General features: G+C 39.2%; 1 protein-coding gene across 2 annotated transcripts; it reads right to left on the minus strand.

The window, feature by feature from the left end:
• Window positions 1–99: 99 nt before the first annotated feature.
• Window positions 100–23,487, minus strand: LOC119902535 (E3 ubiquitin-protein ligase MARCHF6-like). Of its 2 annotated transcripts, none has more exons than XM_038718794.1 (26): window positions 23,230–23,487; window positions 21,536–21,632; window positions 21,069–21,142; window positions 20,777–20,920; window positions 20,185–20,257; window positions 19,802–19,982; window positions 18,859–19,108; window positions 17,193–17,254; window positions 16,840–16,872; window positions 15,321–15,372; window positions 15,071–15,129; window positions 14,894–14,974; window positions 14,489–14,557; window positions 14,253–14,327; window positions 13,905–14,039; window positions 13,693–13,812; window positions 11,789–11,889; window positions 11,466–11,603; window positions 11,073–11,268; window positions 10,873–10,942; window positions 10,597–10,778; window positions 10,342–10,476; window positions 8,044–8,133; window positions 7,669–7,801; window positions 5,666–5,801; window positions 100–4,408 (listed from the first exon to the last, which is right to left on the minus strand). In XM_038718794.1, exons 1-26 carry the CDS (start codon window positions 23,246–23,248, stop codon window positions 4,324–4,326), a joined length of 2,790 nt encoding a protein of 929 aa, XP_038574722.1. In that variant the 5' UTR covers window positions 23,249–23,487; the 3' UTR covers window positions 100–4,323. The 2 variants fall into 2 exon arrangements, with proteins under 2 accessions (XP_038574722.1, XP_038574721.1); XM_038718793.1 differs by having other exon boundaries at window positions 21,536–21,635.
• Window positions 23,488–23,760: the final 273 nt, after the last annotated feature.

Genomic DNA, 23,760 nt, shown 5'->3' on the forward strand with positions numbered 1-23,760 from the left:
CCAACATTGGGAACCACAGCTTTAAGCCGAAAGTAAACAAACATGAGTAACATTTGTTGGATCATATTGTCTGCAGTTCGCAGAAGAAACCGCACACTCTGAGAAATCACAACTATTTATTATTGTTTCATATTACTGAACCAAAAATGAATAGACCTTAAAGTTTATACGTTTGTTACAGTACATGCCACTGTCTTCTTTGCACATATAAAAATAGAAATGATTTGCTTCTAGAAATTGAAATTCAAGACCAAAATTTTAAGTGTCCAGCTCAGTTCAAAAAGACACTAAAAGGTCACTTTACAGTTTCATATGTATATTGAAAGCTTTCCACACAGCAGCACTACAACTGTCACTTAATGTTATTCACAATCCATATCAATAGAAAACCAGTTTACCAAACTACTAATGAAACATTTCTCACACAAATGCAGTGTCAAAATCATACACACAACTTAAATCTTACTTCTTTTTTAAAGTAAAACCCACTGTGCAGTCGCCACAGTGAAATACTGACATATTTCAGTCTCAGTGGGAGGGAAATAAGAACATACAAACCCTGTTATGTTAAAATGGATTCTGAAATGATTGCAAACTGTGGTATAAAGTGCAACATTAAAACAAACAAACGAAAATTCTCCACCATTATAGTCCCCAAAACAAAAAGAACATGATCTTAAAAACTCGAATATCTCAGGAACATATCAGAGAATTGGATTCAGTTTTCATTGGCAATGAGGAACAGTTTTTAAAGAATGGTTGGGACTGACAGAAGTCATTGTATGTAATTGTAATTGGTGTTTGTTCTGTAGTGGGTCTGGGAAACTTGCTTTTAAACATGAAGGAAGTAAATTTCATTGCATTTTTCTCAAGGGTGGTGCAGGAGAGGAGACCAACGTGGTCACACAAGTAAACACTGGGAGTACAACATCTAGACACTGACTTCACATCCCCATGCAAAGAGTGTGAGTGGACCTTAAAACAAAAGTGATAGACTCAAGAAAATGAAACAGTAGTATGTAACCCATTGTAAAGCAATGAAATGGTTATTTTTTACAATTTTATTATTACATTAAAAACAGATCACTCTAGGCCACGTAAGGCTGTTGCTGCTAAACTACATGCTGAAATTTTATTAGGCTACAGTTTGTTTAACTGCTTTTGAATTCAACTTTTCTTTTCTAAGGAGAAGATTGTTAGTGTTAGTTAGTTCTTTCAAGAGTCACGTAGTCTCACGTTAAAATAACTGAGTGGAAACTGGTCTGAGCCGTTAAGAGAGAGATGAGAGAAGATAAAACAAACCACTGTCAAGCTATCAGCTTTTCAGAGCAGCTTCGTCAGTACCACCTCAACACAACAAGACCCTTTCACCTTCAGAAGACCCTGTCTCTCTTCAACTGACTGTCCTCCGACTAAACCACAACAACAGTTCAGGTGAACACTGGTGCAATTGCTTTCATGCCCTACACAGTAATGCTGACAATCAAACCCTCTACATCTGAAAGCCTGGATAACTGATGACCTATGATCTTTTGACTGTTAAACTGCTGTAAATATATCCCAGAGGTGTTGTAGTAATGAAAGGTAAAAAGACTTTGTTTCCTCTGAACAACACACAGCGCATCAGAGGGGGAATTTTATAATGTAATCACACCAACGAGTTGACACACAGAGGGAGCATCTGGTTGGACAAGAAGACAAACACAGACAGCAGCCATCAGCTCCTGCTTCTGTCCTCACAGACACAAACACAAACAGATCTGATCGCGGAAATGTTTCTGCTGGTTAGTTAACCTGAAAACATATGAACTGACACAGGAGTCTTAAGTGTGTTCTGGATCCACACAGGAGAGAAACGACACTGATGTGACCCATGTGGGAAAGGTGTCAAACAGTCTGAGTACATATTATTTTTCCATTTACGTCAACTCAGCATACATGTAATGCAATGTCATTTTGGTTTTTAAGAAAATCTATTTTTTCCTCTTTCATTCTCTCCATTTTGTGTTTTTTTCATTTTACAAATAAAGCTCACACTTGTTGAATGTTTTCTGTGGCTCTGGTGCAGCTTTGTCGAATCTGAGGTTAACCCCAGTCGATGTCAGAGTGATGTCATCGGGGTTATCAGTCCGCATTACAAACTGGAGGTGTGGATGTTTTGTTAAATTTGAAAGACAGGAATATTTACCAGGGTCTTATGATGTGACGCTATCCAGTTCTATTAAGGTAAATGTAGGAACCAGTATTTCGGGACCTTTGTCAGAATAGTCAAAATTATCTCAGCCCCTGCTGTTTTGACTTTTCCTTTTTTAAATCTTCAGCACAATACAGCCCAAAATTAATAAAAATCCATTTAGTATCTGACAGTAGCTTGTTTAAAACAAAGTGATTTTAAAAAAGTTTGAATTATTTATTTACTCGTTCCTATGCATTTTGTTTGCAGGTTTTTATGGCCTCCCGTCGTCGTTCTTTAGTTTGACATTAGCTTTCAGAATCACGTAAGCTGCTAAGGGTCTGCCAGTTTATCAGTTGTTTTTCCATCGATTTCCTTCAGGCTGGTAAATATCCGAGTGGTGTAGCATGTGGAAAAAAGTTTGTGTGTAAAGTCATCATAAGTGTTTTGTAAAAATTAGCTAGTTTCAGACAATTTCCAAAAATTAGACTGCACCATTAAAACTTAAGGAATGTTTTAGCTAGTAAAGACTTATTAAGTAATGTGAAAACTGATTGCTAGAAAGAAAATATATCTTCATCCAATCAGAAGCAATGAACTGTGTAAACAGAAAGACCCTGTAGCATATATGTAGCACATATATTAAACTGCCCATCTTTTGTAAATGTATGTATGTTTCATATCTGCACCAGTGGACAAATATGGGTTTGAGAAACATCTGGTTATGCTGACTTAAATTGATTACAAGATGAGATGTCAATTGATGTCAGTACAGAAAAAGGAAAACCTTTTTTAGTTTTTGTAAGTTAAAAAACGTAAGAGACAAATGTGGCAGCCTGTTGCCAACAACCAACTTCATGCATTAGTAGTTTGTACTCCATTACTGTACTAGTGCTACTGTGGCCTAACTGAGATGAGTTAACTCAACAAGATTCCATTTATTTGTTGTTTATACAGTTGTTTAGTGTCTCCAAACCATTAACAGAATGCAGACTGGAGTCTGAACAGCTGATTAGCACCACTATAAGCCACTAAGGGCCAGCTAGCTTAAATTATTATTTTTTATTCTGTAAGAATACATATTTCAATAAAATTAGTGTCGGTCCAAAAGGTGTAACACAGGCACATTCTGAAATGTTCTGAGGCTGTTTTTCCAGTTTAAACATGCTTAGTTCAAACCTCTCTTTTTGTATGACTTTTTATTCCTTCATGTTAATGACCTCTCTTCTGCTTAAGGTGGATTTGCTCAAGAAGATACTACAAACCAAAGACATTCATGAGGGAACATTTAAAAAATCCTGGGCTGTGTCCAGATTGTGTAAAATGTCATTTTCTTCTCTTTTCTTTCTTTTTCTACAGCTTTACTTCAGAATAATCCTCGGAGGTTCTAACAACTCACTCCAGAAATTAACTAAAAACAAATCAATGAAAACCCGTCTAACAAAAACATCTAAAAAAATAAAAGTAAAATTAAAAAAAAAACAACAAAAAAAATCACATTGCTACATCACGTATTCCCCTCCTCATCACTGACAACCTCAATGTGATGAAGGTGTCATTTGAGATGAACCAACAATTGGAACAGGACCATAGAGGCTGTTATTCCTGTTATAGTCCAAATATCTCCTCCGTAGCTCTGAAATGTGAAAACGTCACATTAAGAGACACTCAGTGTGAACTAGACATGATTTTACAAAGATATAAAGGGAAGTACAATCTGAGGTAAAAGCTCAACTGACCTGATTTCAACTTAAACCTTTTTAAAAATTATGTAACGACAACTGAAAATGTCAGCTGTGTTGAAGACAGAAACAGACACATTAAACAGGATGGACAGACTGTAACTCATTCTGACTGTTTTAGCAGGTTGATTAACAACCTCGTTCAGAAATTAAAATTTTCCGTGAAGAGTTTTAAGACTATTTTGTCTTCGCTCTTCAACGTCTTTGCCTCTCAACCTCAGACAGCAGTAGGTGTTGGTGAATAAGAGGACTGGACTGCAGTCAAAAGTTTACAGGCTGTGTTTGAAGTTGACATTTGACAGCCAAGCACAGAAAAAATATTAAGGTTTCACCACAGGAGCTGATGAAAGCTCTCAGTGCTGAGCAGAGTGAGTCAGCTCCACTGATCCCACAGCAGCAGCGTCAGGTCTATGAGGAGGTGCTGTATGAGGAGCTGGACGTGCTCCTGCCTGTCTTACGCTCATAGTTTACCAGTCGCTGTCCAACCAGGTATCTGGAGGAGAAACAGTTAAGAGAGAGTTGCTTACCAATCATCATCATGTATAAATTCAAAATTATTAACTAAAATACACAAATTTCTTTGCTGGTTGTAAGGTTGAACATTTCTTTTGAGATTCTACTGATCACTATTCTTTTTATTATCAGATCAGTCTTAATGCAAGATGCTCTTTACAATGTATTCTCCTTCCTTGCATTGAATTTGAAGTTGCTCACAGAAAACAATGTGCTCTTTGGATCTTTTTGTTGCCTAGCATAAAAATGGCCAGAGATCGTTCTCCCTTCTTGTCAACATGAAGCCTGCCCACTAGACCTGGGTGAGAAAACTATGTAAACAATTGCTGTGATAGGAACATTTCCTCAGTAAGAAAATGAAAAACTGATATACTGTATTTTATGCTCTGTTAATGACTGTATGTTCCTCAAATGTAAGTCGCTTTGGATATAAGCGTCTGCCAAATGAGTAAATGTAATGTAAATGTAACTGTCAATAGGATACATCGCTCACATAGCCCCGCCTCCTCTCAGTCACAGTGCCGTCTTATCGTCATCCATCTCTCGTTTGCTCCGGCTGACTCGCGTTATTATTTTTTCCTGCCCTACTATGCTGTAACGGGCTAGCACTCGTCACTTATTGGATGCTGGCAAATATTACAAGCAAGCCACTATGCAAGTGATAGTACAGAGCAGAGCTAACGAAAGGTGCTTTTAGACAAATTCCTAGTATGTGAAAACATACTACACTCCGACTTCTATTAACATACTCGAGAGGTTAGAGACATGTTCCCTTGCAACGTCATTTAACTTTTAAACAGAATGGCCCAGTAAACGGTTGTTGATAAGATAGTTGTCCTGTTGGCCCAACAGACATTTGTAATTCTCAAAACTAAGCTAATCCCTCTCACAGCTATCAGACCTGAGGAGTCTCAGACAGCAGAGTTTCAGGTGAAAATACTTTGGTGCACAAAACAACTATACTTAGAACTAATCACATGGCAGTCCTTTGGGGACAGACATTCAGCTTCACTAAAAGGCACATCAGTGTTGGCTGAGTTAGCTAAACAAAACATGCTATAGTTTTGGCACCAAATGTTGGACAGACAGGAGAGATGAGCTCCAATTTGAAAGCCAGTTAGACCACTATCACTGTTTGGCCCTGCAGTCCCAAAAGAGAAAAGGCTACTTAGAGTCCGCGACGAGACAGATCGGTGATCTATAATTATATATATTAAGATTGTTGGGGTGTACTGACTTGTCGTTCTTGATGTGTTCATAGAGGCGCTTAAACTGTCGAATCTGGAAGGACAGGATGGCCAACAGTGTGACCATCATCAGCAAGAAGGGATAGATCCTCCTCTCCACCAGCATCTGCATCTCTGGCTGCACACCTATAAAATTTGAGATTGAGGTGGAGGAAAGAAGGAGAAGGCAGAATAAACAATGGAACAGAATCTGCATGTCTGTGATGTCTAATCTCTAGAACCTGATGGACTTATAGTTGAACGAACAGAGTAAATTAAAAAAAACAATCAATTTCACCTTGACTTGCGCAATGGCTAAAACCCTGATTACCACAAGGCAAGGGAATACTTTATTGACTAGTTGTTTAAATGCAAAGGCTGCAAGGCAACATCAAAAACACTTGTCTATACTAAAATTGGTGCCTTGGGTAGGCTTTGCATTAAAAACACTTCTCAAATGAGTCCTGTGTCCAAATTAGTAAGGATCTGCCTGTGCTGTGTCTGCTAACTCTGTGCCTGAACTTTATCTGCGACAATTTCTAATTTAGTCAGTACTCAAAACAAAAACAAGACCAAATTAAGTTAAGTTTCCTTTTAGTTGAGCTTTCTCACTCATCCACTTGTTGGGTTATCAGTTTTATTACTGTGAAGTTAAGCAAAATGTACTACTAATTTGGGCAATTTTACAGTAATTCATTATTAAATATTATTATTTCTTTTGTCTTGAAAATGCATGGTTTTTAAATTAGATACATGTACTGTAGCATTTCAAAAATGTATTTCTATAAATCACTGCCTGCTGCAACTTAAAACAACCAGTTAAACTAGAATTTCAGCCCCGTAGCTGTGTGCATTCACCAACGCACAGAGGACAGATTATGATCTTTTTGGCCAAATGACCTCTGGAGGTGGTCAGGGACGCATTGTGACCACAATGAACACAAGTGTAAATGCAAATGCATTGTCAGTCAACATACAACAATTACGTGGGTGGAAAACGTACCGGTCGCAGTCTTTCACAAATTATATAAAAATTTTGACGCCGCAGACAGGCAGTGTGTCAAAACACTGCTTAAAGAGAGGCGTTCATTGAACGTGTTTATGTTTTTGGTTAATGGTATAATGTGCATATCCGTTTGTGAATGTGAACTCTCACGCTGTTGAGTTAAAATCAATGTTAATAACCATAATAACAGAAAGGAGTACTTTATGAACAAAGCGACGGCTAATGGAACTTTCTGGCTGAGCTATTACATTGGTTCATCAGTTCATCCTCGAGTCCAAGTGGATGTTTGAGCCAAATTTAAAGAAATTCCCTCAAGGAATTCCTGCGATTTTGCATTTACAAACATTATGATGTAACACTTAAAATGTCATCGCTTCATCTAACATTTTTTGGGGCCTCTGACAACCAAATCCTAATCAGTTAATCCTTGTGTCCAAGTGGACATTTGTGCCAAATTTAAGAAATTCCTTCCAGGTGTTCCTGAGATATCTCCATAAAGAGAATAGGAAGGACGTAATGCCCGAACCCGAAAATGCCTCCATAATGCCTCCGGCCACAGTTGCCGGCACAGAGGAATAAAAACTTTACAGTTTTCAATAAGAGACAATGTGTCCTTTTTGCAAATATGTAATTGAAATAGTACAACTGGAATGCAGATGTGTATTATTTGCAAACAAATCCCATTCTGTGCCATTTGTTTATTTATTTACTTTGAGGGACAGTGCACATTGATCAATGTCAATGAATAAGTGCTAGTGATAATTTTGAAGTTGTTAAGTAAATTAAGTGTGTCAAAATACAAACTGAGAGGCATTGTTCCTCATTAGGTCACTCGCGGAAAACTGGTGATGGAGGAGAAAACTGAAGCGGCGAGAGAGACGTTAGAGAAAAAGAGAGAGAGATGAAGGAAGCAAAAATCTGTTCTCTTTACCTCCATTCCAGCTAATGCATGAAGGGACCAGAAAATCCATGCTCAACCCAGACACGTGATCACACATAGAGACTCACCCAGAAGTGGTGTAATGCCTTTAGAGATGGTGTAGGGCACGCAGAGAGACAGCAGCAGGGCGCAGATCACAGGGGCAGCCAGCCCTCGCACAATGAAATGGAGGTCAATGTTTCTGATACCGTTAGCATACACCTACAGGGGAGAAAGAGAAGATTTTTTTAATACTTAATTCCAGAAGATATAATAAATAACAATAATAAATAATTACTTAATTAATTAGTTCTTAGAATATGCTTTTATAGAGCAGAACAGAAACAACTGAAAATGGAAAATATGTATTTTAGGATCAGACAAAGACATATTTAGTCATCTTCACAATGTATTTAAATGAAAATGATTTCACTTTAATGAAGTTAGAAGAATGTGAGACTGACCTGCTCGATAACAGTTTTGAGCCACCACTGAGGGCCCATCAGTGTGATGGCAGCAATGATTTTAGCATGGAGCACGCCCAAAGCCCAGTCCTGCCACACACAGAAACAAACAACGACCATTTTACAACAAAGACACAATAGGATCTGTCTCAAAATCTTAGCATCTGCTCAGCATTAAGTGCCTGCAAAACCAGTTTGTGTGTCTTTCAGCAGGACACTGAATGCTGGCTGGTATTGTTTGAAATGTTTCAATACTAGTTCCCTCAGATACAAGTTTTGGCATACATACCAAAACTGTTTTTTTTTTTTTTTTTACTAGAAATAGAAACAGAAAGATGTTTGTTATTATAACTTCATTAATACTGAAAGGATGTGCGCAACACACGTGTGCGCACGTCATAATCCCTTCTGACAGCTGCTAATAAATAATCCATGATTTCTCAGATGGATACAATCAAGTGGTGTGTATGATTTCATCCAGGGGTGGAAATTATTTTTTTGGCTCACCTGCCAAGGTGGCTGGTAGATAAAAAAATCCAATAGCCAAACATATTTCTTTACAAAATAATAAATTGCCTTTTGTGTCAGATATACATTTGTTTCTGTCCTTTTAATTGAGATAATAATGTATTATGTCAAATACAAGCTTAAAGAAGAGGCCAGAGTGAAATTTGAAGCAAAATTATATTATTGCTATTAAATGTACTTAAAAATAACAATAAATTGTTTTATAAACTTACAAGATGCTTATTAATCATTCAACTTAAACCTCCTTCTCAGACTGCTCACTTTCTACAATCAGCCTCTTCTGGCCTCCTGGTTCTGACAGAGTCCTGGTCCCACAGCATCACAGCTTTTGTGGGATCATATTTTTTATATACAGCCTACAGATTCTCCTTGATCTCTGGGGCAGACAGCAGGACCATTAGAAGATCTGACAGTGTGTCAGACACTGACTGGACCGCCAGTTACACAGCTAAAAGCTAAAAAAACCTAATAACCTCCTAGTACAACTAATTTTGTAGTTAGCTCCAAACACTAGCAGCTTTCACGCTGCCTTATTTCAGGGGGGTATTGTGCCAATCTCCCGGCTTGCTGCACTTTATGAAAGGTATGGAGCAGATTTTATCCGCCTGTGAGCAGGGAAAGTTGAGACAGAAAGAAACGATCTGTTTGTGAAAAGCCACAGCCAACATGCTGGTTCCTGTAAAGTCGGGCTGCTATGTGAAAGCTCACATGATTGCAGGATAAAAGCCTTTTCACACATAACACATAAATGCGGATATTGTTTGCGCTCTGATCTCCGTATAAAAGCGGCTACACTCACTCTCCCCTCACGAATCTTGTTGCCTGTCCCCTAACGCCCACCCCTTACAACTCTACGCCAATAAAACACAATTAGCATGAAAAGAACATAAACAACAACCAATGAACGTCCCTAAACCGTGTGTTACACGATTTTAGATACCTTGCTACATCGGTGACCAATTTAAGTGCGACATACTAGTGTTGTAGTACGCGAGACCGGTCTTGGTCTCATCTCAGACTCGACCGCATTTGCACTCGGTCTTGTCTCAGTCTCGGACATTGAGGTCTCATGGTTTTATTTCAAGATCAGTCAAGAACATAACTTTGGGAATATCAATAAACTCCTTTTGCACTGTCTGATTTATTTGTTAACATCCTAACTTTGATTGGATATAAAACATATTCCTTTAAATGCACCCAATAACCCTAATTAAACATGTGTTGTTACCATTAACGTCGCCACTCCCCACGATGGTAAACATCGAAAAGGAGTTTTGAATAAAGATGCTTATGTTGATTTCAGCTGTTAGCGTTTGTATGTGGGTATTTTAATGGGAATGTGGATCTTTCAGATCAATTTGAGAAGTAGGTCTACCTATGATCTCGTTCCACGTTTTAATTTGTGTCATGTAATGTGGGGAAACGGTCTTGGTCTTGACTCGGTCTCGCCCTCCCTCGGTCTTTGTCTCAACTTGGTCTCAGCCCCTAAAAGTCTTGGTCTTGTCTCAGCTTCGATGAACTTGACTTGGTCTCGGTTTGGGCGGTCTTGACTACAACACTGCGACACACAACCAACAAGAACACCGGTCTGCTGCTAATTACCGTCAATAGAATTTATATGCCAAATATTTAATAATATTTAATAATTTAGCTGCCAGTGTGGCGAACAGCCAACATTTGGCCACCAAACGGAAAATCCACCCGCATTTGGGGGATGTTAATTTCCATCCCTGATTTCATCACACACACATACAAACTCCACTGTCCTACCTGCCAAGGGTAGAAGAGAGGCGTCTGGTCCAGTGGAACTCTGAGAGGAGCTACGATGACCAGCTCAAACAGCAGACCCAACAGCAGAGGAATCACCCCAGCTAACATCACCGCCACCAGAATGGTCTTCAGGATCTGTTCTCACCAAGACATCACATCCACACACCATCCAAATACACATTAATAGCATTTGCTCTACAGCAGAGCACTTTATTTGCCATTTGGTGGGAGGGGCTAAAGAGACGTCCATATTACCATGAATGTCCACTCTTGGACTTTGAGCATGATGACGGACCGTCCCTGCGGCATCCAGGACAGCATCACAGTGGCAGCCCGAATGGACAGCCAACAGATGTACAGACCACTGGCCGCTGTGTACAGCTCATGAACCACGGCGTTGCCCATCCAGAAAGACATCAGCCAGCGACCCGCACACACTAGGAGTGAGGAAAAGGAGGGCAGGTAAGACTGGAAGTATAAAGAATGGCTAGGAACAGGAAAGAGGAATTCCTGCATGTGTCCATAACTTACCCGGCAGTGTAAGGCAGATCAGACTAGCCAGTAACAGCGTCACACACATAAAGGCAACCAGTAGAATGATCTGAAACACCAAAAAGAAACAAACACACACACAAAAGAACCAAAAAAAAATCAATTGTGGAGGAAAATTTGATAGCAGCACAGGCTTCAACCATGACAGGATATATTAATTTATGATATTAATAAGTCACCTTGAGCGGGAAGTTGATGGGCCGGTGGTATGTCTGGAAGCCCACAGGACCGCCCTGTTGTAGGATGGCCTGATGAGCAGCGTGAAGCCCTTCACCCAGGCCAGGGATCCGGTTGTTGTTGTGGCGACCGGGAGGGTTGTTGTTTGGCTGGTTGTCATCGTCGTCATGGTCCCCAAGTAGGTAGGAGTGAAGGTCCCTGTGGGTGAGCCGATGGTGAGTAATTACTTTGTCTTATTACTTTGAATGTATGACACAGAACAAAAAGCTTTTTCTAGCCGGGCCCTTTAACTGAGACACTTTTCACCAATTATGGTAGATGAAGATCATCTTAAAAAGCCTCTAAGTCATACTTTGCACATCTAAACTCGCTTTGTGTTTGTGTGTCCAGCCTACAGCATGTATCCAGCTGTGAAGGTCCAGGCGTGGACAAGCCGTTTGAGCCACTGGCGAGTGTGACCCTGCTCCAACAACGCGGGCAGAACAACCTGAAGCAACAGCAGCTCCAATGACAGCTCACTGACCGGGGCATCGCTGCAGAGACGGGACATAAACCAAACTCAGTTCACATTTATAATGTACTGCACAAATGTAACTAGAAACGGCAAAACATTTTCTCTGGCAGCTTCATGTTTTAGTTACGCCTCAATAGAGAACAGACATAGTCATCTGTAGCTTTAAGATACTGAAAAGTGAAATGATAGTGTTGTTGTGTGTACCTGTACAACATGACGTTGTAGGGAAGGAAGGTTGGGAAGAGCAATTTAATGATTCTGACAGGAAGCCAAAGCATCAGCAGAACTATGGAGCCAAACACCACCTTGAAATACAGACATGCACAGAAAAAAAACAAGACACAAACATTTGTTAATTAACATCTTAAGTTTCCCTATACTATCACACAGAAATACAGAAAGTTATCATATGCAGTGGGCTGCTTTCCCACGCTGTTAAAATCCCTTTCATTCATTTCTGACTTCACTATATAAGGCCAATGTTCTTTCTACCTGCGTTCCTTAAGCCACTCAGTCGCTGCTCTTCAAACATCATTGCATTTCTGTCAACCTCCAACCTCCACCGCATCAACCCCTTTTCCCTCAGGACGATCCAGGTGTTTCAGCTGAAAGGCTCCATCTGCTGGCTGTACTCCACCACCACCAGCGTCTAGACTCGGGGTACTCTACCTATCGCCCATTTTCATGGGCCTTTACTTAATGAAGATGACGATGAATCACATCAATCAATCAACGTCCTTACAAACCTTTAATTGATCAGGGTTTTAGACAAATTTTTGCCGCCCCTCAAAGAGGTTTTAGCGAGCGCCAAAGGAAAATCACCAGCGCCAAAATGGTCAGAATTGAAAAAAACCCAAAACCCTTTCAAATCCTCTCCGATGTGTTTTAATGGCCATTTATCAAACAACTTTTTAGCAAGCAGAAAATAAATTTAAATACGTCTTTGACTTCCAGCAGTTGCCTCTCCGCTCATCTACAGCGGCTGTTTATTTACACATGCAGCAGGCACTGGATTAATAAACCAGCTGCTGCATTGGTTTGACTGCGCCTGAACGCTCCCTTACAAGCTCACGCTAATGACTTCCTGTTATTTCTGACAAGATAAAAGCGGTTTGTGCTTGAAGTGTGTCGGTATTCACCGGTACTGTCACCTTTACATTTTAGTTTTTAGCGTACCAGCACCGGGACGCTCCTCTGCCCTCTCCAGATCAGGTTCTCTGGACAACGTGACGCTCACCCGTTCTCTCCTGCCTGCTAATCTCCGCAGGGAGATCTGGTTCCGTTCATGCAGCCGTATGTATAGTAGCTCGTCAAAGTCACTTTTCGTTAACCAACCAATCACAGCCTGGAGGAGGCTGGTCATTAAAAAATGTTGAGGCACTACAGCAAACTTTGGAAATGTTGAACTTGTTGTTCTGTATGCACAGTTTTTATTTCTGACAAGTTAATTTGCATAAACAAATGAGAGACTGACCACCATGTAGAGCATTTCTCTTGCGCAATAATTTAGTGACTGAAAACAACCCACAAAAACTGCTGTTTTGCCCAACTGGGCAAAGCAGGCCCAACTAATGGTAAGCTATAGTAGCCTGAACTATTATCTGAAATTATAATGAACATACAAACATTGGCACTAATCAAACCTTAACCACAAAATATCAGAAAATGGTTTTATTAGTGAAACAGCTAAATCTCTACTAATAAACAATCTGTAGGCAGATTATCCAAATAAAGTGTAACATGTAAATATATTATTATACTAACATTATACTTTCTATTTAATGTATATATATATTTTGTTTATCAAATGGTCAGAAATAACAAGAAAATGTATAGATTTCGGTCATTAGGCAAGTCATTGTCGTGCAAAGTCACCCCCCAAAAACGCCCATTCTGAGCCAGGAAAAACCCTGATTGGTCTCACCTTATTGAAAGGTTTTTACAATTCGAGATTTTGCTTTATGGGAATTCTTTTCTTCTAAAACTGTACAATTTCACCTGATATGAGAACAGCGTATTTCTATGTATTTTGCATTAAACAGAAATCTGGGTGTCGTTATGCCACTGAGGGTTAGGTTTATGAAAGACCCAAGGAGGAGGATACTGACCACAGAGAGTATAAACCTCCGCAGGTGTCTGTAGATGGGCAGGTGGATCATCTCTTGGACTGGGTTGAAGTCTGGATCGTTCAGATTCCTCAGGAACCACAGCACACCAGGCCGGAGCACCTGCAACCACAAAAACATGCAGAACATTTCAAAAGCTGTGGATTGAGAGTTTTTACTCACATGACTCTGACTGGCTGACGTGACGCACTTACCTCTCTGAGCAGAAGGATGAAGGAGGCAAAGTAGAAGACGTAGACCATGCCGACCAACCAGTGGAGGAACATGGTGGTACCAGGGGCTGAGTCAAAACTCTGCTCCCTGTCTTTAAGAGTTGCATCAAACATCTCCTGCAATGAACAAACAAGCTTAACTGTCTATTTTTTCAAACACAATGATAAAAAACTAAATCAGTTTTTAGGAATTAGTTCAATAAATGTAATATTTTGGTTTCAGATCAGATTTGTGTACACTGCATAATCATGATTGCATTCAATCTGATTAGTCATTAAACACCAGTACGCTATTGTATCAACTGAGTTTATTCTGCCTGATCTTCTTACCAGTGAGCAAATGTCGAGCCACCAACCACAAATCAGCGGGAACAAGCCTATCTCCATGACAACCAGCAGGGACACCTGTGACATATAAAAATACAAACGCAATTTAGTTTCTGTTTTCATAATTTGTTCCTGTGATCATAATCTATCTAATTAATGTTTCAACTGAAAAGCTTTTCAAGTTTGATTAAAACTAAATAGATTTTTGGAAACATTCCAATCTTTCATCTCTAATTTACCTTGACAACAATGTAGCAGACGCCCAGGAGGCGTCTGGACCGCTGGAACTTCACTAATGAAGCCAATGCCTAAAAGGAGGCACAGTTAAGGACTGACACCAAAATGTGATACAAGTAACATTCAGCCAGTATTTTAAGCATAAAAATTTAGTTTTTCTCATGGACACATTCAGCCAAAACAGACCACTGCCCTGACATTTTTTGGTTCCTGTATGACTAGACAACGAACATTTTTACCGAGATGTATGTTCAGTGGAGGAACAATGGTCCTTGATTTGGAATATACTGTATAGAGACATTTTAAATAACTATGCAGAAACCACACCAAAGCAACTACGAGTGTGAGACATACTATATGTAGGCCATTTCATACAAATTTTAAAAAATGTTGTATGTAGAGGATACATGGCAGACTATGAGAGCTCCAGCCAGGAGGATGTAGCCCAGTATGGAGGTGACGAGGCCGTCAAAGTGTGAAGCTTTGACCTGCAACCAGATATATCATCATCATCATCAAATACATTCCATTAACACAAATAGTAAGGAATTTAAAATACCCCCCGTGCATTGTTGTGCACTTACATAATCTTCAAAGCCCAGTCCAACCACTGAAAAATGGCCAATATGATATGGGCAAAAAGCTAGAGGGAAATACAAAAGTTAGGTTAGAATATGTAGTTTAGTGGAGTGTATAAGAACAGGACTGTACATAATGGATATCACTGAATTATGATGGACAACCTCCTTAAGAAAGTACACCAAAAAATTGCTATTCTCGAAGGAAATGAATGTATGTACAGTACATGACCACTAAATTGCAGGTTTAACTTACCAAAGACAAGAATAAAGAGTGTGTTGAGAGACACCACCCAGAACACATGCTCCTAGAGAAGAGACACATAATTGTCAATGACAATTACTAGCTGTAAGGCAATGGAGACTGTGTACGCATCGTATCCACGGAAAGTTGACAAAAGCCTTAAAACTGGTGGTCTTATGAACCTGTGGTCACTGCTCTCCACAGCTCACTGAGGAGGAAACCTTCTGCTGCAGAGAGTGGGACCTGTTGATGCCAGACTTGGATAATCTAGATGTCAGCGTTCCCCACTGAGTAACTAATTTACAACAAATTAATTTATGGCTCTGATCAACATTTTTCCATCATCTCAAAATCAACTGAAAGAAAAGACCAATACTTTCTATATGGTAAGAAAAAAGCAATTAAAACACATAAAGTGCTATTTTATGTGTGGAACTGCATTGTGTGACCCATTAGCAATAAACACTAGCATCTGGTTATAAATGTTCATGGACTCATTATGATCTGAAATTACAATGGCAGCATTAGTAGAGATAAAACGCCAGATGTTGCCCCACATGTAGACTGTTGTGCAGTTAGCCAAGATGGCTACTCTGGGGTGCCACTCTCCGTGTTTGTTTTGGGTCAGACTCAATCATTTGAAAAATTGTGTTTATTTGGGCAGCTGTAGGAGGCTCACACAGCTTGCCCCAATTTAAGTTGTTTTGCGTGAATCCTTGTTTTCATGAATCTTTAATAGGGATGTTCCAAGTGCAAAGACAGCAGTGATGATAAATGATAAGAATAGAAAATAAAAATAGCAATTCTAATCCTCTCCAAATGTGTCTAATAAAAGTTTATTAAACAGCTGAACAAGCAGCATGTAAACTTGAATAAAAATTGCCTTTGACCTCTAACAGTCAACTCCCCTCTCAGAACATCCTGTGATTTCACGCAACATAAAAGCACTGCAGGGACTGCTTGTGTGCAAGGAGCACATGTCATTTCTGAGACATGTAAGCACAGAGATGGTTTCAGCTGTACATTCGGGATTTTATTTTATTTCATCAGTTCTTTAATTCGGTCACATTTACCACAGTTTACTAAAGTTACACTACATATATACTACAGTGTTTATCAGTGATATGTGTATGGTATGTGTGACATATCAAATATTAAATGTATTATTGTTTGGTCCAATCACAGATTTTTTTTAAAAGCACACTAGCATACAGGTGCCATTTTCAAGCTATTGGTGTAAATTGGATGTAGTAATGCAAAAACTATTTTTGCTCAAAAAGTAAGAAAGGAAAAATGAAAATAATGATTTGTAGTACTAAAAACGCAAGATATTTAACACCTGGAATGTTAAATGATAAAATAAACTGATTTTGAAACATATAGCAAAGAAACACATAGCAAAGAAACAAAAGAAAATGGATAATTTTAGACCCATGTTGCACATAAGAAGGGGATTGGATAGCTTGTGCATCAAAAGGTTAGGTGCACTTGAAACTGTGTGTAAGAGTAGAAAGAGTGTGTGTGCTCTTACCAAGAAAACTAAGGAGCCGTCCAGCCCCAGCATCTGGGACACAAACAGAAAGTAATGTCATGATGACGTAAATAAATGAACATGGTAATACTACTTGTTTTATTACAAGTGCTGCTACTATTACAACAAAAATGAATTTAATAACCCCAAACCCAGGCCAGCTACAAACAGCATCCCTGTAAGTGGCAAGAATCCAGAGTCCTGCTTAAGTACACTACAGCATGGATACTTCCTGTCACAGAAGCTTTTAGCCCACATTCACCTGCCAATTAACGGCTACCCTGCATTGTGTCCTAGCTACAGCACACCACTTTATAGAACAGGAGACAGAGGGATTAAAAATAGATTCCCACCCTTTCCCAGGTCAGCTCCTCTGCTGCACGGTCCCACTCCAGGGCGTTCCAGTTCAAATCTTCTGCAAAGGACAATCAGGAACAACTGAAACAGTACAGAACACCTACAATGGGCAGTGAAAATATGCTTCTGTGGCTGTATTACCACCTTTTCCTTGCCATGGTTTAATTCTATTTATTCTTTTATAGAGGAATGAAAACGCCATTTCATACAAAGCTTGACATGTACTCAACCTAAAAACCCTTCTTTAAGAATTTGTCCATGTCATTTATTTAAAATGACCACATAACCACATATCATTTCTCAACTTTTATATTATAATTTAATAACTTAATTTACCAATAAAGAATAGTGTCAATTAGGGGTCTAACGGTTCTGAAACCAAGACCGAATCCACAAACACCCATGGTTCCATCTTCTGTGTTGCGGGATAGTACATTAGTTATTATTATTGCTACTTGCCCATGCAGAACAGAAATTCTAGGGGACGAGCTTTACCTGGAACGTTTTTCAGCTGCTGTAGTATGTTAGTTGGCTTAGCCCAGTTACTCAAGCTCCTGTAGTGTCACTGCCTCCAAATGGCAAACACAAATCAAAGATCAGAGCTAAAGGATCCTCTCGAGGCATTTAGATCCACAGTATGGGAGCATTACGGTTTCCTGGTTAGTTACAGTGCAAACAGGCAATAATAAGTGCATTGACATTGTTCAGTTGAAGTCTGCTATGTCTGCAGAAATACTGTCACGTCATTTACGACGCCATCAATCGAATGCAGGCTCAGACTGTCAATTCTGGTAAATGCCAGATGGACCACCACCAGCAATGTGGGGAAAAATGTTGACGGGTCAGCCGCATCCCACTTGATGTTGGAGCAGCCCATCTCATTGGGGTTTACACAGTCCCAAAACTGTCAATAGGCGCAGGAAGTTCTATCAACTGTCGACACCTCCCCCCACCCCTTGAAGTGGATCTGTCCATCCATGTAGTAAGAAGTCAAACGGGAAATAAACAAATGAAATCAAGACAGAAAGAGCGGGGTTTGAATGGAAAATACCAAATGAAATGGATAAAGGGTCTAAAAAAGCGAAATAAGGTAGAGCGAGCCTAACGCTGCAAAATGTTTTAAGTTAACACATTTATTTTTCAAAAATAACGCTACCAATGCCAGTGTGTCACTTCATATTTGTACCGTGCCAAAGCAATAACAAATGCTACAGGAGTTTTACCGACAGCAGATATGTCGTAAAGAGAATTTAAGCAAATGCTCATAGTTCCCACGGGCCTTTATATGTGCATTCAGTCAGTCCAGTTGACTGTGCTTTTCCTGTATAAATGAGCACAAGCTGCTGTTCAGGAATTATTATCATCATCATTAATAGCAAGAATTATGGCCAATGAGCCAATGCTGAATGTTTACATTTTTCCAAATAAATAACAATAATATTATTTCCAATTTTTTTTGGTTTTCCCTGCCATAAACGCACCAAACTGTGATCCCAAAACCGAGGTACATACTGAATTGTGAATTTTGTGTACCATTGCACCACTTGTGTCAGTTCCAGCCCACAGTAGATCTGTGGCCACTTAACAATAATTAAGTAAAAAGCTTGAAAACCACTATTAAGTGAATCAAACATCTTTTTTTCCCCCCATGCACACACTAACCTTGTCCCCCATTATTGCCATCAGCAGCATCCTCTTCCCTGCCTTCTTCTTCGTCGTCGTCGTCCTCTTCATCTTCCTCCTCCTCCTCATCATCTCCTTCCTCGTCATCAAGTTCAGCCTCATCTCCTTGGTTGCCAGCCTCGTGTGGGTTGACAGGTGCCAACCCGTCTGGAGCAGCGTCCGCAGGCTGCTGGGCTGCTGGGCCGTCAGCAGCAGCCTGGGCGTTGACTCCAATGTTACCGCCTGGAACCTGTAGAATAATAATAATAAAGACACACGTTACCTTTTTTTGCTAAAGCAACAGAATTAATTGAGGTAATATTGGAGTTCTTCTATGTTCATTAACCATACTCGCTTGAGAATTGTTGAGCTGCATTTCTCAAACCTAGAACACGGGGGAATAAATGCATCACCAATTGCTTTGTCACTTGTAACTAAGATATTTCAGTCCTGAACTGTGCTGCTCATTACCAATAACAACAGCAGAGGATTTGACATCATCTGGCAAGAAATGATTTACTTATCTGGTTATGTGTAAACACAGACAAATGTCAGGGCTAGCTTGGCAAGCACACTCTCTATCAGAGAGGCAAACTGTCCTGAAGTTTCCTCTGAGGGGAAGTGTTGGCAAGACCGTGCAGGCAGAAAACAAATGTGACCCAACATAGAAAACTGGCAAGAAAGTTAAAAGTGCATTAATCATTTTTCACGTTTCATGTCAAAAAATGTGTATTATAATCAAACTTTATGTGACAAAAAATATTCAAATAAAGACAAGAAAATGCTTTAGGGAATCACAACTCCGCTGGCTTATTATTTACAGATATGAGCCTTATGCCAACTATGTCAGAGTGCATTAGAATATATGTGGAAGCCAATACCCTTTTTAGGCCACTATTTGTCCAGCTATGAGATGCTAGCTGGCAACATAAACTGATCTCACCTCATTGGCTGGTGCAGGGCCGTTGGGCTGGTGAGGAACCAGAGGGGGTTGATTCTGCTCTAACCACTGAGGGGCACCACCATGGACAATCTGCTCTCTAAGCCACACCAGGCTGATGAATGCACACAGTGTGCAAGTGACAACAAAACAGCCCTGGAGGCAGTCTGCAAGCAGGTTTTGTCTGCGAGGAGGAGAGATGATGTGTTTTACACCAATTTCACAAATTACTTCACTACAGTGAGCAGGACAAAGGAAAAGAGAAGATGATGTGATGGATGGAAGGAGCTTTTGTGAATAACCACACTTGTACAAGATATAGAGAACACATAGACCTACAATATAAAAGAAGCATGACAGTGTAAGACCAGAGAATTCAAACTTACGTTGAAAGCATATCTAATGGCAGGGTAAGGAGAGAGCTCACAGAGCCGGTAAATAAACACTTGTAGATACGACCTGTTAAAAAAGCAAACCGAAAACCCCCAACAATCATTTCTTGGGTGTGACAACTACCGTTAAACTAAAACAACATTACAAACTATGTTCTAAATTCTACAATTGTATTTGTATTGTATTTCACTTCATGCTAAAATAAAAGTTATGAGTCAAGTTTTTTTTTTTTAAGCAAACCAGCTCTTAGCAGGTGAAACCAAGTGTACATTTCAGCCAATGTTTCAGCTATTGTTTGCCAGTAAGCACAGATACAACTTAGCCCTAATCCCTAAGTAAAAGTACTCATTTGTGACTTAAAGGTTCATTCGTTGCTGCAAGGTGGGTTGAACGATTATATTTTGAGATTTTTTGTTTTATCTAGTTTCAGAACTTCTAATATTTAAACAACTGCTAAAAATTATTTTTCCTAAACTTTGTTGGAAATGAGGAGATGCATAAGATATGCTGAAACAATATGACAGCTGCTGATAAAATTTCTATATTTCATTTATTGTGTTTTTTCAAGGGAATGATGTGACTTACATGCTGTGAGAGGCACCACGCCTAGCCAGGCAAAGGCCACTAGTGTATAGTGGAACCAGTATCTGATGGCTGTTCCAATACTGGTGACCAGCCCTGCAAAGATGTCTTGGACAGGCAAGCGAGATGGCATGTCTGGAGAGTAGACTGGAGGAAAGAGAGCGTGAGGTAGGTAAAAAGTGAGAGAATGGGGATAGTACAAATAAAGGGAATAGATGGTCATAATTAGGCATTTAGTCAAGGAGCTAACAAAAAATTCATGCATAATTAATGTTCCGAAAAACAAACAACTTACTTGGTGTAAATGCAAACCTGTGTTTGCATAATTCGCAGTATTCTTTTCTGCTGTGTTTCAACCACTGTAGTAAGCTGTGAAAACAAAATGACACCTCAGGAGTTTACTCTTTTTATCCTATGGAGACTTTACATCACACTTGCAATCCGAGAATCTCCCTCTATGATCCAGCAGTAATATCACACAACGTTTTCCATGATTCTTCTATATTCAGGTACAGGAATGTAAAGTGATGTCTTTGACATAATCCCTACCATTCTCTAACTTATTAATTATTTCCCCATGTTGCAATACACTTCACACAACAACAAAATTCAAACAAATTCAACATCTGCGAAAGCAAGCCGAATTAAAATGTAGAGAGACAGCATTCTACCTTTAACAATAAAGATAACAATTTAATGAAAGGCAAGAGAAAATAATGGAAAAGGTTACATGTTTAAATTCTAACAACTCACTGAACGTACCATTCCTGATGAATAAACTTGATGCTGCCCGTGCAGACACAGGGGTGGTAGAGCGGCTTATCCTGGGTCCCCTCCGAACGACATACCCGACAGATGTCTGCTGAACAGTAGGCACACAATAACATAACTTCGCAAACAATGACACCCTACTCCTAATATATTTAATTTAATTAACTTGGCACTTTGCATTTCTATCCATTTCACCGACAGACACTTTTTAAATTGTAAATTGTTTTACTGTTACTGTATTATTTAATTCTGTAAAATAGGGCTGGGTAATAAAACAATAATTATAAGCATTGCAATATAATTTTACTGAATAAAAAAATCAATAAATGTTTGATTTAATTCATTTGAATCACAAACTAATTAGCACTTAATGTTTCTATTAAGATATTTATTTTGTTGAGGAAAAAGGACTGGAAAAAAAAGGATTTTACTTAATTCTACTCAAGCAATTTTTTTGGGGAAAAAAAGAAAACCATAAAGAATAGTTTAAAACAACAATTAACCATCTGGTTTGTTTGGCTTTTACTCAGGAGCAAAAATCTGACTTTACACTTGAAAGAAATAATGATTTTACACTTATAGTGGTAATTATCGCTATCAAATAAAATGAAATTATTTATTGTGTTAACATTTGTAGCCATTTAGCCCAGTCATACTGTAAAGCACTTTGAATTACCTCAGTGTATGAAATGTGCTATATAGACAAAACTGACATGGCACACCTTTGCTATGATACCTATTGTTAAAAATAAAGAAAAATACATGTGAGCTTCCTTTCTGCAGCACATTAACACTCTCAGTAGTTTCATAACTTGTGTGTGCATGTGAGAGTGTGAGAATATGTCTTTAGTAAATAGAACAGGACAGTAGGTCAAAATGTAATCCTTGGATTACCTGTGCCACAACATGACCTAAATAAAATAACTATAATTAGCCCAGAATGCAAGTGCATAATACCCAGAGTACATTTTGATTTCATATATATAAAAATATAGCTATATTCATAATACAAGAATACCACAGTTAGTGACCGCAGAACACCTGAACACCAAGCTAAAGTCATTCCCGTAGCATAAATAGCGCATAGAGAAAATCTGTTGGGGGGGTAACGTTACTTGTCTAATTACTTCAATGATGACAATTATAATATTAGCGAGTATGTTGAAGATGGTAGTTTTGTTAACCATATTTGGTCTTTGGTAACGTTTTAAATTGGGATTGTTAACTGGCTGTGCTGAACGGTGTGTAAACGTGACGTTAGTTATCATAACGTTACTGTACGTAACGTTATTGTTATGATAACGGCTGCGTAGAACTTCTAACGTTAACTAGATAATTAGCTACATTAACTTACATATGATTTTAATGTGAAATTCACGTCTTCTAAGACTTCTATCACCACAACCCACTTGTGGTAAAAGGTTTCGTTTACGAAAGCAAACAACAGAAACCCAACATTGCTGATTTTATTTACAACAAAGCTAAAGGGAGTAGGCTAATGCTAGTTATCTAGCAAGCTACCGCTAGCGGTTTCTTTAATTCTGGTGAACCCATGTCAAAATTTAAGATGTAACATGTAGAATCGGTAAAGCCACCGGCAGTAGTTAAACCTGACCTACAATGTGAGACAGACATCGTTAGAGTGAATTACCAATAACAATTATGGGCAATCAAGTTTCAACTACCTTCCTCTGCGGTGTCCATCTTGCCTGACTGGCAGCCGTGTTCCACAGAAACTTAGGACACTCAGTATAAAAGCGATGACCGCTGGCTATCTGCATGTAGACATTTCAAGTTCGTGTTCAGTTTAGTAGCTTCGATTAGATTTGACCTGACCATATGGATCGTACTAAAACAACGCCTTTTTTTTACTTCATAGTCCATCAGCTAGCGGTCAGGACATACTCAAGAGCAACAACATGTGATTGTGCGCTGTTTTCACCACTAGAGGGCAGCCAGCTTCACAGTAAGAAAGGTTTATTTGTCACATTATAACAGGTTGTAACTCCCTTCTGCTACGTAGCAGACAATATACAGTAATACAAAAGCAATCATAAAAATGGTAGACAGAAATAAATAGTTCAATGGAGCAGTGCTAAGGATGAATTGGAGCTGCTCTGCAGTCTTATGGTGCAGGAGCATAAACTTCTACATCTCTTCCCAGAAGGCAGCAGGCTGAACAGGGTGTGGCTGGGGCGGGTACTGTCCTTTAATAC

The sequence above is a fragment of the Micropterus salmoides genome, unplaced genomic scaffold (assembly GCF_014851395.1).
Source record: "Micropterus salmoides isolate LMB-PRFRI ecotype aquatic unplaced genomic scaffold, ASM1485139v1 Ms_hic_scaffold_14, whole genome shotgun sequence".
Taxonomy (NCBI): Eukaryota; Metazoa; Chordata; class Actinopteri; order Centrarchiformes; family Centrarchidae; genus Micropterus; species Micropterus salmoides.